At 30.6% G+C, this 16886-nt stretch overlaps 1 protein-coding gene across 1 annotated transcript; it reads left to right on the forward strand.

Moving 5' to 3' along the window:
- Window positions 1-642: 642 nt before the first annotated feature.
- LOC113380055 lies at window positions 643-15057 on the forward strand. The gene is made up of 9 exons (XM_026619574.1): window positions 643-860; window positions 1450-1941; window positions 2281-3649; window positions 3825-3999; window positions 4096-4277; window positions 4352-4650; window positions 4811-5461; window positions 5977-6271; window positions 14965-15057. The coding sequence occupies exons 1-9, from the start codon at window positions 643-645 to the stop codon at window positions 15055-15057; spliced, it is 3774 nt and encodes a 1257-aa protein (XP_026475359.1).
- Window positions 15058-16886: the final 1829 nt, after the last annotated feature.

The raw sequence follows: 16886 nt of genomic DNA on the forward strand, positions 1-16886 counted from the left end.
ACCACATTTTTTGTTTTTTGGTCTGACGTTAACACAAACAAAGCGGATGGTTTTCCAACTCGTGAACAAGCAACGTAAAACTACCCATGTGAAAAACAATGATTTTCTAAATAATCTATTTGAAATTTATCTCACAAACACTAAGCGATTGGCCTTGCGACTTGTTGTTACAAACGCAAGGCGAACTGGAAATTGCAATCGTTTGAAGTCAAACCAAATCGCCAGCATTTTTTGATTGAATGGTGAAATTCAGTGCGTGTATATCATTATACTTAGCGGTAAGAATTGTTCGTTGACTTAACCATGCATAATTCTGATAATTCTCACTAATGTCATTACTCGAATTTTTAATTACGGTGCGTGAAGTTCCAGCAATTTGCATGAAGGCACGATGCCATGCACCACTAATTCTTAGCTATAGCTATTCGTAGCTATAAACCTTGCGGAGCTCTAGACCTTTCCAACGAATGCAAAATTGTCGAAATCGATTCGTGCGTTCTGGAGTTATTTCATCAGGAAGGAAAACCCGACTTTCATATATATAGAAAATAATATTTAATAAATCCAATGATAAATACAAATTGTTAGTTGGTTCCTTTACGTTTGAAATTTTACGTATATTTTTTTATAATTTTTTCCAGAATGTCTTTCAAATCAAAACAAAGCCGAATGAAATGCTGGATAGCCAGGGACCAATATTGGGATTGTCTTAACACTGATTTTTCCAAACAATTACCAGAATCTCAAGAACCTTGTGAATTTCTAAAATCCATATTAGAATCGAATTGTCCTAGTCAATGGATTAAACATTTCGAAAGAAAACGTCAACATTTATTGTTGGTGGACAAAGTCGAAAAAGAGTATTTAAACAGGGACCAGGTTGTGAAAAACGATAACAATATCAGGATCTTCAGAGTTTATAAACCGATTTGAATAAACAATGGAGAATTCAAATTCAAACCTAAATATGCATTTAAATGAACTTAAACATGAAGCTAATGATATTAAAATTGTATTGAGAAAAATTATACTAGACTACCAAAAATGTGATATAAAATATGATGGAATGTTAGATGAATTATTATCTTGGCTTTTGACAAAATTTACGCAATCTTATGAAACTGAAATTAGGATATTACTGATGAATGCAATATGTGTACTTTTGAAAAGTTTGCTAAAAGAACAATATGATGTAGTTTCCTTGATAGTAAAAACAATTTTGCTGGACGAGCCTATAACTGACAATTTTTATTTTATAGCCTGTATTTTAAATTTATTTGTGAACAACAAAACAGCTATTCAATTATATTTTATAGAAGGCATTTTGAAATATGATATTTTGGATGACCATTATTTTGAAAACCAAAGATTTGATTTATTGATGAGCATTTTTGAAATAAGTGAAAAAAATTGTTTGAGCTGCGAGAAAATATCGTTTGTTGCTTTTAGATGTCTTCATAAATTGGTATTAAATTTTACTAAACACAAATACTGGCTTAAATTAGATAATACCATCATCTCCAAAATTTTGTTGATCATAAATTCAAATTGGGATAACACCGTTACCGGAGTTCGTGAAAATAATTGCAAAATTTTAAATGAAACTTTAAAACATTTGGAGGAAACTGCTGTGGTAAAAATATTTCAAGACACATTGATACATTTATCCTGGTTGTGCAAAAGTAAATATTTCATCCTTCTTGAGATTCTTAAGACACATTCTTGTGATTATGTATTTGAACATTTTTGTCTGTGTGACAAGAATCAAGAAAATTTTGTCCTGAATTTGGAGTCTTTTTGTGATGGTCTTCTCAGTAGTTTATCGGCTGGAGGAGTTATTTCAGCAGGAACGAATTTGTTTATTGAACTATGGAAAAGTATTCAGGCCAGGAATTATCTACAGGAGAAAATATTGGAGAAATTAAAAACTGAACCAGTTAGGTAAGTAGATTGATGATTTAATAAATTTGAAACCTGCCATACGAAAAATATTGGTATGTCTTCAACTTTCAGCAAAAATTGTGAACCATTAATAATGCAAATTTAATTAGATTTCTATTTATTGATCAGCTGTTTAATTATTTCACAATTTCTGGACTTTATTTATATGTATATAAACATGAATATGATTTAATTCCAAAATATTTGATGCAAATTGATTTAGATTATTTGTCGATCTTATTCTCCTCTCACCATTTTCAATTTAATAATGTGAAATAACTGATTTTTCTGGAATTTCAGATAAAATAAAATTATTTAATGCAATTTTTAATTTTTCAGTGTAATTCAAACGTTATACAACTATTGGTTACCTCACATCGTTAAAACAACTCCAGAAATTATACTAAAATTCTTAGAGGAATTAAAATTGTCGACTAATTCTAAACATTGGTACTCTATTTGTTGTCTTCTTGTATTATGCAGAAAAAATGGTTTGATTAATGAAATCTCAAAAGATGAGCATATTTTGCAACTATTGAATAATTGTTCAGCCAATTCCAATGAAAGTTTAAGAAGTTTGTACTTCCAATTTCTATGTATCACTCCAAAAACTTTTATAAGCCCTACAGCTGAGGAATATAAAAAAGTAAAAATATTTCTATTTTGCAATGCAAGTAGTGATTGCACATACTTGAGACAAAGTATAGTTAATAGTTTTACCTTATTTATTATACGTGTAAGAGATTCATCTTTGAATAATTTTAAATTGCTTAAGAAAGACGACTCGAATCTTGAAATTCGCCAAAATTTGTTAAACATGGCAGAATTTTTAAATTGGATACATGCATTTTTGACCGTCAATCTAAACTCTGAAGCAAACTACCAAAGAAAATATCTATCTCTGATGCTGTACGATGTAGTTTTGAGGTACTTGAATGGAGGTACTGAAAATTTGGAAAACAGAAGAAAAGGTTTATGTAGAAAAGGAAATTTGAAATCCCAAGGCATGAAAGTTTGTGAATATCTCATGAAAGAAAACCAATGGAAATTTACTAATGATGATAGCCTAGAACTTTTACTAAGAAGCGTTTTGGATCCAACAAATGACGTTAGGGAATTAGCAGTTAAAATTATGGTAGAATATTTTGTTTATTCAGATTTTCAAGATGCAAAACAAATTGTTTTAAAGTCTTTTGGATTGTGTAATAGTACAACTACACATGAAACTGAATGTGGAGCTTTATATGTGGTGCTTTTGCTGCAATTACAGAAACATGATGAAATTTTGGGATTGATGAATGAAGTTTTAAATACAAAATCCAGAACTATTATAGAATGTTTAACAAATTTATTGGAACAACAATATGTTGAATTTGTACAAGATTGCGTGAAAGCTATTTTAAATCACAAACCTATGTACGGAATTTTAACAGCTTTGAAATTTTTAATAAACAATTGCACATTGAGTGAAGCAATTTTAAACACTGAATCTCTGACAAATCTTGTACAAACGACTGAAAAAATAAGCCAATTTTGTTTAAATACATTTGCGATAACAGCTCCGAAAACAGAATATTTAGTTGCTCCAAGTTTTTCAGAAATGGATGATGCTGTAACGTTTTTGATTTCAAATTCAAAATCGGCTGAGGAAATTGATTGTTCCAATATTTATCAAGACGTTTTTAATTCTTTGTGGATGACTTTAAGGGTAAGTAAATAACAGTAATAAAACCCTTAATATTTTTTGTTATAAATTTTAATATATTTATGATGTGAAAATAATCAGTCTGGGTTGTTACCACTGATTCCAATAGGAATCCATGCGTATTGCTCAATAGAATACAAAGTAATTAAATATAAATATGTAAATAATTTATTTGCAGTTGTGCACGGATATATCATCAGCATTAGCAATTACTTTAATTAATGGAAGTGAGTATTTATCAAATTCAGATACCAATTCAAATGAGGTGATAACGCGGTGTTCCCAAATTATTGTTTCTGCATTAACTAGATGTAGACACAAAGGTGTCATAGAAGGTGCCGGACTCAGTTTAGGTAAAAAATCTCATTTAATTTGTTTTTTGTATGAATTATTAATTAGTTCACATTTAGGTATCGTGCAAAGTAATTAATTCATCTTTCAATTTTTAGCTAATTTTATTCGTAATTTGACCAAAGCTCATCCAGAATCCAAACTTCCTGAACAAATTTTGGAGAAACATATTTTAAGTACTTTGACCTCAACTTATCAGGGTCCATCCATGACCCGCAGGGGAGCCGGTATGGGAATTTTATTTCATAGGCTAATTAGCTCTGATAATAGAGACAATAAGGTAAGAAGAGGTTTATTAAAATTTATAACTCAGAACTATAAATGCCTGGAACTATAAATATTTATTTATTTCAGCCTCTTTTAAAACATGCTATGACTAATTTACTGATGATTCTCAAAGAAGTTGATACAGAACCTGTGTTAACTGTATCCCAAAGTATTGTTGATGATAAAAATCTTGAAAATATTGAAGGTTCTGAAGAAATGGCTAAAAAATCTCAGTCAGAAGTCAGTGATGTAATCGAGGCATCGGTTCTTCATTATGTTAAGGGTTTAGTACAAGATTCCAGTTTAAAAGTAGATTTAGCTCCTTATATGAGTGAACTGACTGGATTGGCTTTCAAATATTTCTTTGCTCCTTCCTGGCCTATTAGGTAATAAAGTTTTATTATATATACTATTCAAAATTTGTTTTTATAAGCTGAGATCGCGGAGAACAACGTTGTTATCTTTTCTACACTTTAAATTAAAATTTCCAATTTAGATATATTTTTGCAGTCATGAATAATTAAGTATGGTATATTTTTTTTACAGAAATGGAGCTCTTCAATTATTTGGGGCAATCGTTCCAAAATTCATCGGTCAAAAAAAGGGAGTAGTAGGAACTCTTGATGATACTGCTGTTGAGATCCCACCGAGTGAAGGTATTTTACATTTGAAGATGAATTATCTTTTTATAGATGTTGGTGAGTTACTTCTACACTACCCAGAGTTAAGACAAATTATATACACAACTTTAACGACAAAGATCGAAGACACTTGCAATGTAATTTCTAACCATGCATGTTTAGTCCCTGTTTTAAGTTTATTAAGTGGTGCTGTTGTGGGTTTGACTACTTCATACGACGATTCTTTGAAACAAACCGTTTTAGATTTTCAAGTTGCATTTGTAAACTTATTTTCTAGTCCAATACAGGTTGTGAGAAATTTGGCAGCAAAATGTTATGCCTGTCTTACACGTTTACCGGAGATTCAAAATCAAATTATTTATTTGTGTAAACAGTTGACTTTGAGTAACAAAGAAAATTTTACTCACGGAGCCTTATTAGGTCTTGCTTACTTGGTAGATAAATTTTTGATACAAGGTAAATATATGTTCGATAAAAGTATAGATATCGAAATTAGCAATGAAATATTAAAGTTGAGTGATAGTTTTACCAGTTCAACATATTACACCAAAACCTTGTATTTAGATATTATGTGTACTATAAGCAATGTTCATATTGATAAAAATTGGATTTGCTCATATGAGTATTTATTATCCAAAGTTAATGTACAAAGCAAGTTGGATTTTGGGATTCCTATTTATATTCAAAATTTAACGAAACATTTAGTTAGCAACTGTGATTTCAAACAAATACCTTTAATTCTTGATATCGTTTTAGAAAATTATTGTACAGATGTTTTTAAAACATTTTTTATTTATTTTTTTAATAGATTAGAAACAAAGTGTGACGATCACCAAATAATTTTTGATAAAATATTTAATTATTTACTGGATCATATGAATATTGTTGACACTGATAACATTTATTTAATCTTCCAAGTGTTACTTAAAGTTTTAAATTCACTTACTACTTGTTGTCCAAGTAAGTTACAAAAAATGTATAAGGCTTTTATTGATAGCGGAAATTATTCTATAAATATTATCACACTTGCCATAAATGTAGTTACATCGATTTTAAATATTATTATGATAGAAACACAACTGTGGACTGGGTTTTTATTAAAGATATTTTAAAAACTACTTGTACTTACGCCGAATACTGTACTGAAGATGTTAGAATCAATGTTGCAAAATCCTTGAACAACATTGTATTAATTTTATTCAAAGGATCTCGAAATAATCAAATTGATATATTCCTTGAAGACAAGGTGAAATGCGTTAACACTATAATTAATTTACTGCAAGATGAAAATGTAGATATAAGAAATGAAATGACTAATTTTTATTCTGCCCATTTAAAATATAACGGCGGATCTATAAATCCTACAGTTTGTTTGCTTTTATTTTTAAATTCAAATTTTTTAAAAAATTTATTTGCTGATAAAAATATTTATTTAGAAAGAAAACTTCAAGAACTTGACTTACAAAACGGAATTGACGCACAAAATGTAGAAACTCTACAATATTTAACAAATGTGTTTTATGAAAATTTCTTTTTGAAAATGATTGTTAGTAAAAGCATTAAGTTATCAGATAATCCAATTGATCTCTTAAGTATAAATGATGAATATATTAAGATTTTATAGTAAATGTAATTTTTATAATTTTATAAATGTGTCTGTGGTCTATACTTGAAATAAAAATATGTACTTGACTAAATATAGATATTTATAATGCAAAAAGTTTATATATAGATTTCATAGTTCAACAAAAAGTCTTAAAATTAATTTTTAAAAACTTATGGCAATTGTTCTATTATTTTTGACTGTGATCCTAATAATGTTATTCACATTCCAAAGTTTTATTGAACAAAATTAATAAAAACTAACCACAATAACCGTAAAATGGTCATATTTTTACCAAAGCTCTAGATTGCACTTGAAAGCTCATAATTTCTAACCGACGTGAGGTAATTATTTTTTCCTTACGGTCAATACTATCACCCTATCTCGGTTTGACGTTGAGTTCTGAGACACCCTGTATATATAATATGATACTCATATATATGATGTATATCTCGTCCATCATTTATTTTTATTGTTCATCCGCGTTTTTCGCCGTCGGCCTTTTTCAAATAAAACATGCCAATTTTTTTTTGAAACAATTAAAAGCTCGAATTAAGCGATTAGCGTACTTTGAAGCCTCCTCCAAAAAGAAAATAAAAACAAAAGCATTTGAAACAAGAACAATAGGAGAAAAATCGTCAAAAAAACGCAAGCGCGTACTCAGCCCACGTGTTCATGAAATTCGGGCATACGGCTGGGCCGATTGAATTGGGCTTGGCTCACATGGCAGAGGTATGAAAATTATAATATAATGAAATAATTAATATTTTAATCGAAATTAACTATTTAGAATTACATGCTTATATACAAATTCATAATCGTGCAAGTGATAATTTATAATAAATTAGCATTTGTCTTGAGCTGCATTAACTTCCCTATACTTATACATAACCATTAATCAACCTAATCAATAAAAATGATTAATCAACCTAATCAATAAAAATCGAGATTCAGCTATTTTAGTAGAATGTTCAACTGCTAATTTGAAAATAACATTTGTGCTTTCACTAAAGATTAATAAATGCGATTTCCAATTGATGTCTTTTGAAAATACTATAATATCTGTAATTGTGTAAATTGAATTAATTTTTTTAACACCTTTTATTTTATCCATTTTGGGTTCTAAAGATGTATGAAGTGTGGACGTCAACTGTAATCAGTAGGTATCTGCGCAACACCAAAAAATGTACATATGCTTCGACACAGATTCTGATTAGAATCGCTTGAACGTATGAAATTCTAAACTTTGATGAATTTTCATAATTGAATCGCTTATATTAAGCCAGCAATATTTAATATAGTATTTCCGGCTATAAAATCTATTGTCATGTAAAGTTTCATGAAACGTTTAAATACAAAAGAACGACTCGGCCGATTTTTACCAAAAACTATACAACACAATTCCGAATAGAGTTTATACAAAAACCGACATTTCAGAAAACCTGTTTTGGAATTTTATATAAAAAATTAATTTTTGCTCGAATATTCTGTAATAACAAAAGAAAAATTTTTGGCAAATTTAGTGTAATTTGAAGTAGTTTTTGACTGAATTTATTCATTGTTCAATTCTATGGATACTAAACAAATTTATTTTAATTGAAATTAGTAAATCAAAAAAATAAAAATACAAAGAAAAGAGTTCGAATAAATAAAAATAATACATTTCTAAATAAAAAACTTAACTTTTAATTAAAATAAAAAAAATAAAATAATTTTAGCTATATATTGATACTAATTTTTAATGCCAATTTTAGTTCTAAAAAAAGTTAAGAAAATTTTTATTTCCTGCAATTTTTATTGTTTAATTTCAAATATTTTAATTTTTTTTCGTTTAAGGGGGTCTTCCTATGTGACGGCCTGTTTTTTAGGGATATTTTTGGATTTTTTTTCTACGACCAGTAAATATTTAGAGCTTCAAGTTTTTTTATCATTTAGTAACACATATTTGGACAGTATAAATATAAAATTTCAGCTAAAAATATTTAGTCAAACTAGAGTTACAGGGCTCTGAACACCCCCGCCTCGAAAAAAAGAGCTCCCACTTCTTCCACTATTCCGGCTGATCGGCTTATCTGACCAAAAAAAAAAATAAACGGCGTTTTAATTTGTAGGCTTAAAAGCACGGACTGACCTATAATCAAATGAATACAAAAAAAATTGGATTTTTGATAGACATTTGAAATAAAAGTTGCAAGTTAGGCGCTTTTTTTTGTTTTTTTGCTATAAAAAAATCGAAGTTTTGAAAATTTTCGATTGAGTGTGCCCTGTAAATTTCAAGTAATTCGGTCCAGCCGTTTCTGAGATACAATGGAGGAAAGTTTGAAAAACACAGTTTTGAGAAAAACGCCTTTAAAGATAAAATGATCTTTGTACTATATACTATATGTATACTTTTTAAATGGCTTTAACTCAAAAACTATTTGAGATATCGATTTGAAATTTTAATGTTATTTTTAAAGGTGTAATCTACCGAAATATGAAAAGAAAAAAAAATCGATTTTTTTTAACTCATCATATAGGAAGACCCCCTTAATAAAATATGATCTCAAAAAGCTGAGGATGTCTATCGATTTCATATTTAGAAGTGTCTTTTGTTTACTCACAAAATTTTCTGAAATAGAAAATACTCTCTCACATACAATCGAACTAGATTAGACGTGTTTGAAGCCTGATATAATAATACGAAGTTTTTTGTTCTTGGCTAAAAACTTAGAGTTTTTATTTGGAACTTTGTTGTGGCTTCTAGGGCTAAAAACTACTTTTTCAAAGTTTGATTAGAAGAAGTCTCTTCATCAAGAAGAAGTCACATTGATCTAAATTAATATAAACATTGATATAAAAATTTAAATTAATATATACATTAGAATGAAAAAACGCCGACAAAAGGTAAAAAATCAGTTTACATATATAAACACGCCCACTTATTTCAAATTTAGTCTCATTCAATTCTGAATGGCTTGAAACAGCGAGAAAATATAAAATTAGCAAAATTTCGGAAAGTTAAAAAAAATTAGTTGTTTCCATAATTATCTAGGCTTAAAATGCGAATCAATGTAAGCATAGGCTCGCTCGTAGGTAAAAGCGATTAGAGCGACGGAACTTGATTCAGAGGTCCCGGGTTCGATACCAACTTCAAGCAGCCTATTGTTATCGCAATATGTCTCCAAGTGAAAATAGCATTTAATCCGGCATTGCTGCAATATCCCAATCAGAACAACGACCAAGGGGTTGTCTTCTAATAGCGTTTAGTATTAATATTCAACTATATCTCAAATAGTGTAAGGGGACAAACAATGGATTGCATATTAACAACAATCTTGTCCTAGTCATAAGCAGTGCTCAGCACAGCTTATAGAACATATAGTTCTGATTGCTTTAACAACTAAGTATATAAAAATGTAAGCATGAACTCAATAGAATTAGTCGTTTACTTAATTATCTTTGAGTAAAACGCAGTAAACATTTTCCTCTCGGAGTATTTCCCGTGTCGTGCGTGCCTACCTTAGCCCTCGGGCACGCTGCGGTCTTTGCTCATTTGCATGCCAACACTCGCCCGGCGCACATGTCGCGCGTCTGTCCGGCTCTCCTCACGTCCGGCCTTATGCGACGTGAATATCATATAACCCTCTACACTGAACATCTATAATACTTCTCTTCTCTTCTCCAGTATATATCTGTATAATATGTGTTTTCTGTTTTTACGGCCATGCAGACAATACGGCGCGCTTTTAGATTTATTCGGACCTCGTACACTAACTTTTCTATAGGATAGACCTCTATACTATGGATTAAATGTACGGGAAATCGGAGATGGCTGATGTCCACTAACTTGCATGCTAAGTTCTTTAATTCGTGACATCAGATGTCACAATATTATTTGCACGTTAGAAGAAATCATCATACCAATTTTTATGATACATCTAATATCCTTTGGGGACGTCCATTAATCACGTGAGCGAGTTTTTAAGGATTTTTGGACCCCCCCCTCGCTCTTGATGATACATGGTGATATTCAAAATTACCCTCCTTCCTACAGCAAACATCACGTGTATTTTTTTTAGTTACGTGATAAAACTGTAACATTTTTGTTTTTTTTTGCAAATGCTGTAATTTTTTTAAAACAATCAGTTAAAAAATAAATACACGTGATATCTTACTATACCCCTTCCTCCTCAACGTGATATTTCGTGATTTTTTGTCAAACCCCCCTCCCCCCTCTCCTTTTCCTTAAAACCTCACATGATTAATGAACGCCCCCTTTCCTGGTTTGGTGTGCGCGATATATTAATAAAAACGATCCTAATAAAATTTTACAATCAGATTAGGAACTTACAAGATCGGTACAAAATTTTTGTTTAAAACGTTGACAAAAATGCATTAAATTTTCTGCTAATTATAAAATAATAGTCAACGTCAATCTTTACTGATCAAATGGCTTTCAAATTTTATGAAATCGGTGCAGTCATTTTTGTAAAAACGTCGACAGAAGATCAAATTCTAGTTCAAATATACACACATATATTGGATTTAAAGGAGCAATAACTAAGTCAAATAAAATGAGAAACTATTGGTTAATAATATTTATGTGTTTTTGCTTGCTTTGTTTTGCCCTGTTTTATTATCACACTTTGGATAAAAGTGCATCACTCGTTAACAAAAATATAATAGAGGAAAAACAAAATAAGTCAGTCAATTGTGCTAATTTTGGCTTTATTGAAATTTTGGACTTACAATATTAAATATACGTCGTTTAGGAGGCGTCCATTAATCACGTGATCGAGTTTTGGACGCCTATTCTACCTTTGGTGATACGTGGTGGCACATATCATCTAGAAATCACATATCACCTAGAAAAAACGTTGCATTTTTGAAAATTTTTCTAAAATTTTGAAATATATTGTAAATTTAGACAAAAATAAATACCAGTGATATCTTATCAGACCCCCCTTCCCTGACGAAATAGTTTGTATTTTTTTGTCAAATTCCTTTCCCCCTTTCAAATCTCACGTGATTAATGGACACCCCCTAATTTGAATTTTGTGTTGAGATACTTTATTTTTAACTCATTTTGAAATTGAAGCAAATTGTATCAATTTTCTATGAGTAGTAATAAGAGAAAAAGTATTTGTTTCTGCTAATTTGAGAATTAGTATACTGATTTTACTTTTGAAAGAGTGAATAAATAAAGTTTAATCGTCAAAAAAATGATCGACAATTATTTACAACGAAACGACTTGACCGATCTTCACTAAATTCTAATCATCACGATTTTCATTTGAAATCTTACGATCAGATCAGACACTTACAAAATCGGTACAGGATTTTTGTTTAAAACATTGATAAAAATGTATTCTCTTTTCTGCTAATTATAAAGTTATAGTCAACATCGGTCTTTACCAATGAAATGGTTTTTGAATTTTTTGAAATCGGTATAGTCGTTTTTGTGAGAACGTCGACAAAAGATCAAATTTTAGTCCACATACAATCACATACATTTTCCAAAATAATATTAGCAAATCTGATTTTTTTGGCTTCTTCGGGAAATTATTGAAGTTTATTGGATGCGACTTCAATATGGATAGAGAAAAGAGTTATACTTCAGTACTCAGCGATTTTAATTTAGATTTTCTTATTCTTACTACTAATATTTTCAATCTAGATGAACATATGGAGAGATATGAATTTTGCTCCAGTACAATTCGATTTACTATTTAATGAAACAAATAATTGGGTCAGGAGACGTCACGTGATCATTTTTTTAGGGATTTTTGGACCCTCCCTTCCCCTTGGTGATACATCGTGATATTTAAAATTATCCCTCCCTCCTTCTTCCAAACATCACTTATATTTTCGTTACGTAAAATGAATATATTTTCCGAATTTACCAAAAAATTGTAGTTTTTTTTTGAAAATTCAGGTAAAAAATAAATACACGTGATATTTTACTAGACCGCTCCCTCCCCCAAGTGATTTTTTGTCAACCCCCCCCTCTCCTTAAACGTGATCAATAGGCGCCACTTTATCAAAAAGTAAGACATTGATTTAACAGTCAAGGAATACTTCATTCAAAACGTAAGAAGTCCTTACAAAAAAAACTTCAGATTATTGAAATAAATCATTAAATTAACCTTTTAGATACCAATTCTCCACGATCTCTCCTAAATCGTGGATGTATCTATATCACCCAGTATAGGTATAGGTATATATATCTATATCCCTAAACAAGGTTTTGAGGTTTGTTAGTTAGCTAATCCGTTTAGGTTTCGGATGACCAAAGAATTCTACGGAGGGTTTGACATTTGAAATATTTAATGGTGTACAAATACATGGGCCATGAGGACGACGCAATTGAGTTTTCAGAAATCTCTAGGAGAAATTCTGTAAATTATAGATGAGATAATGAATCGACGGTTACGGAACTCTCATGGAAATGAAATTTTGTTATAAAATGTAAGAGATTAGTTTCTCTGACTGGTGGCTGTGTCAAACTGCAACATGTTTTTCAAAAATATAATAGATCAAGTATCAGGATATGAAACAGTCCTCTATTACAGATGTGGCAGTTTTAACTAAATAAGTAATCCTAATAATTACGAACATGAACTTCGAACTATACACGGGATATTAATTCCTTCTATGTGTAAGTAAACTACGTTTGATAATGTTAATTGTGGGATCCCTGTTTGTCATACATTCTGAATAAGGTAAACTTAGTTTGCAAACTCCCTACTATATGTAATAATCTCATAATCTAACATAAACAACATATCCGTGCCAACACTTCATTAGGCTACGGTTATATCTGATTGTAGCTCGAAATCTGCAAACAATATCTTGGATAATATTGTTAGACTATTCTGATTTTTGATTTTGCCTTTGAGATAATCTAAAGGTTGTTGACTTTTTTTGACTGAGAACTAAAATCATAAAATAATGTATGGACAAACTAGTGGTGCATGGCATCGCGCCTTAAGGCAAATTGCTCGAACTTCTCGTACCAAAAATTAATTTATTTAATAAAATTAAAATTTTTGAAAAAAAATTACTTTGAAAAAATTAGGTTTTTGGGAAATTTTAAATTTTTGACAAAAATTTACTTTTTTGAAAAAAAAGACTTTTTGAAGAACTCAGTTACCGTTTTTAGCACTTTGTGTCTCGTATCTTCGAAACGGCTAGACCTGCTTTTATTAAAAACTAATCAGCACGTCTTCTTATCAATGGAAATCAAATGTTTTTTGAACCATTGAAGTCGGTTGAAACGTGTCCTGGAAATCGTCGACGAAAATTGTATCCGCACACACACACGTACGCACATACATACACACATATATCCATTTTCTAAGGTATGCTAAAATGCTCAAAAACCTCTGAAACGTAAAGATGTGCAAAAATTTTCATTTTTGATTTTTTTGCGATTACTTTAACTTATCCTGTGGGAAGTTAAAAATAGTCGTACTACATATATACATACATATAATTCTATTCGTGCTACCTTAAGAAAAATTTGTTTTTAGCAACGACTAATTTTTATACATAATTTTTTAATAAAAATTCAAGAATTATGGTGCGTATTCTGCACTATGTTAAGACAAAAGAAATATATATCGCACTTTCATATTTTTTAGAAATATTGATAAAAAAATACTGAGACTTGGCTCAAGAGCTGCTAATGGCAAATTTTTGTGAACTGTTTTTATTTAAGACGATTACGATTATGTTTTTATTTATGCTGTTTTTTTTCACTGTGCTACAACTTTTGGTAAAAAATAATTCAATTGATCCCGCAAGCTATATATAATAGATTTTTGCGAATTAGTTCTGTTTCGTGCCATGTTGAAGCAAAAAATATACAAGATCTGGATATCTCGGTCAGTGATAAAAAAGCAAAATGTTTTTTGAATCATTCGAATAGTTCTCTCAAAATTTGCCATTTTTGCATTTTCAGCTCCATATCTCAGAAATAGCTAGACCGTTGCCAAAATTAATCACGACGTCCCTTCATCATTACGAATTGAATGTTTTTTGAATAATTCAAATCGGACGCTCTTCTCTCTCAAAAACTTATTTTCTATTTTTTGCATTTTTTGATTCGTATCTTCGAATCGGCTAGACCTGTCCTTGCCAAAAACTAACCAACACTTTCCTTATCAATAGAAATTGATTGCTTTTAAATCATTCAAATCGGTTGATCAGTACGCCCGAAATCGTCGACGAAAAAGTGTATCCACAAATACACACAAATACATATACATCCAGTTTTTCTGACGGTATGCCAAAATGGTCAGAAACCTCTGAAACGTAAAGACATGCAAAAATTTTCATTTTTGATTTTTGGACGATTACAATAACTTACCCCACGGAAAGTTAATTAGAACTATTTTTTGTGACCACAAAAATTTAATAAAAACCTAATGTGTTTGCTAATAATCTAAAAGTGTACAAAATTTATTTTTAAGTTTGAACTAAGTTCGAACGAAGTCGGAGGCAAGTTTGAAACTTATGAGAATCAAGTAGGCATCAAGTTAGAATCTGGTAAGAATCTTACTTAGAACCTAGTCAATTACTTTCACTCAATAGCTGCAACTAGCAAAGGGTCTGGGCGTGTTTCCATACAGAATTGGCCCCAACCTGGTATTTAAGTAATTTTGATGCCATTTTATAGGTATTTTCGAGATAATTCGAAATACCAAATTTCAAATCCGTAGCTCATCATTTGGCCGAGATATCAGTGAAAACATGTGAAAGTGGCCCCTTTTTTCAAACTCACTTTTTGTCTGAAATATGAGAGATATCAAAAAACTGTTAACGTCATTCTATTTATATTGATCTTGTCTATGTTGTTCATAACAAATAATGTGAAAAAATTATTTGTTAGTGCGTGAAAAGGTGAAAATTATTTTTCATTTTCCATTTTCTACCAGTGCGGCTCCTTGGACTACTTTTATATTAGCATCATTCGAAAGCCTGTACATTTTTCTTCAGTTATTCTAAAATTTATTTAAATGTAAGTGGAACTTTGGGTGAAAATAAAATCTAAATTATTTAAATACCAGTGTGGGGCTAATTTTGTATGGAAACACGCCCATACCCTTTGTGCATTGGTTCCATTTCGCACTAGACTTAAATACAGGAACAAGTACCTAAATTTTTTATCCTGAATCCCACGTGTACCCTGCCTTAGAAGTTGATGTCCTTCATTCCCCGCTGATGACTAATATTCAGGATAAGTGCTTTATTGCATGTGTACCTTTGCGTAATATATACAAATTACACGAACGATGTACGGTTTGTGACTCACAGCTCCCAATCAAAGCCAGACATACATAATACTTGTACAACGATAACTTTAGATCGAGGGTGTGCTAATGATCCTTCAACCTTTCGGGGGCGAAATGCTTTAGGATATTAAATTTAGGCTGTAACCACCTCTGGGCGACAATTTGGAAATTTCCTATAAGTGGGCGCTCGGGCGATTAGAGAACATGCTAAGGATTAATACACATATGAATGTTTCTGATGTATAAATATAATACTATCTTCTCATATATAAGACATTATGTCTACCCTCGACAACATACTGGTGTTCTGGTAACTGTCATATATTTATAGAACAAATCTCATAATGTATTTAGATTTTTTTCTCATTATCGGAGCAGAAATCAGAATTCAACATTTTTATGAACTGTTGTGCAGCAACTTCTTCTTAATCCTTCCTTTTTCAGAAGGTACCTCAAAGGTTGACCTAATTATATCAGTTAGATTTTAATCACTAAAATTTTTCTAATACTGATTCTATATTTAACTTCCTGTCGGGTAGTTCTAGTAATGGGCCGAAAATCGAAAATGAAAATTTTTGCATATCTTCACGTTTTGAAGGTTCTGAACATTTTGGTATACCTCAGAAAAAATGGATGTGTGTGTGTGTGTTTTGTATGTCCGCATTTTTTCGTCCACGTTCTCGGCGCACGGATCTACCAATTTGAATGGTTCAAAAAACATTCGATTCCTATTGATAGGGAGATGTTCTGATTAGTTTTTGAAATACAGGTCCAGCCGTTACGGAGATAAGGAGCAAAGAGTGCAGAAAATACAAATAGAGATTTTTTGAGAAGAGGTGATTAGTTTTTAGCGAAGGCAGGTCCAGCCATTTCGAAGATACAGATCTAAATGTACAAAAAATGATAGTTTTTCGGGGAACTAAGCGTCCGATTTCAATGATTCAAAGAACTTTCTGCTTGTTTTAACAAAATAATTGCTTTTGAAAAAAAATTTTTGTATATCGATAATAATTCAGATTTTAATTCTGACTAACTTTGTAATTCAGTTTATATAATACTTATAAATAAATATTAGGAAATGTTATATTATTTATAATGAT

Source organism: Ctenocephalides felis, unplaced genomic scaffold (genome assembly GCF_003426905.1).
Source record: "Ctenocephalides felis isolate EL2017-DRISC unplaced genomic scaffold, ASM342690v1 CF-g0.4_SCAFFOLD_00845, whole genome shotgun sequence".
In the NCBI taxonomy this organism is placed as follows: domain Eukaryota; kingdom Metazoa; phylum Arthropoda; class Insecta; order Siphonaptera; family Pulicidae; genus Ctenocephalides; species Ctenocephalides felis.

Bases quoted from the DNA above. Each gene is read 5' to 3' on its own strand.
- LOC113380055 (XM_026619574.1), top strand. From the start codon at position 643: ATGTCTTTCAAATCAAAACAAAGCCGAATGAAATGCTGGATAGCCAGG. The intron at 3,650-3,824 runs GTAAGTAAATAA...ATTTATTTGCAG, and splicing joins CTTTGTGGATGACTTTAAGG to TTGTGCACGGATATATCATC. The intron at 6,272-14,964 runs GTTTGTTTGCTT...TTTATTTTTAAG, and splicing joins GCGGATCTATAAATCCTACA to TTTGAACTAAGTTCGAACGA.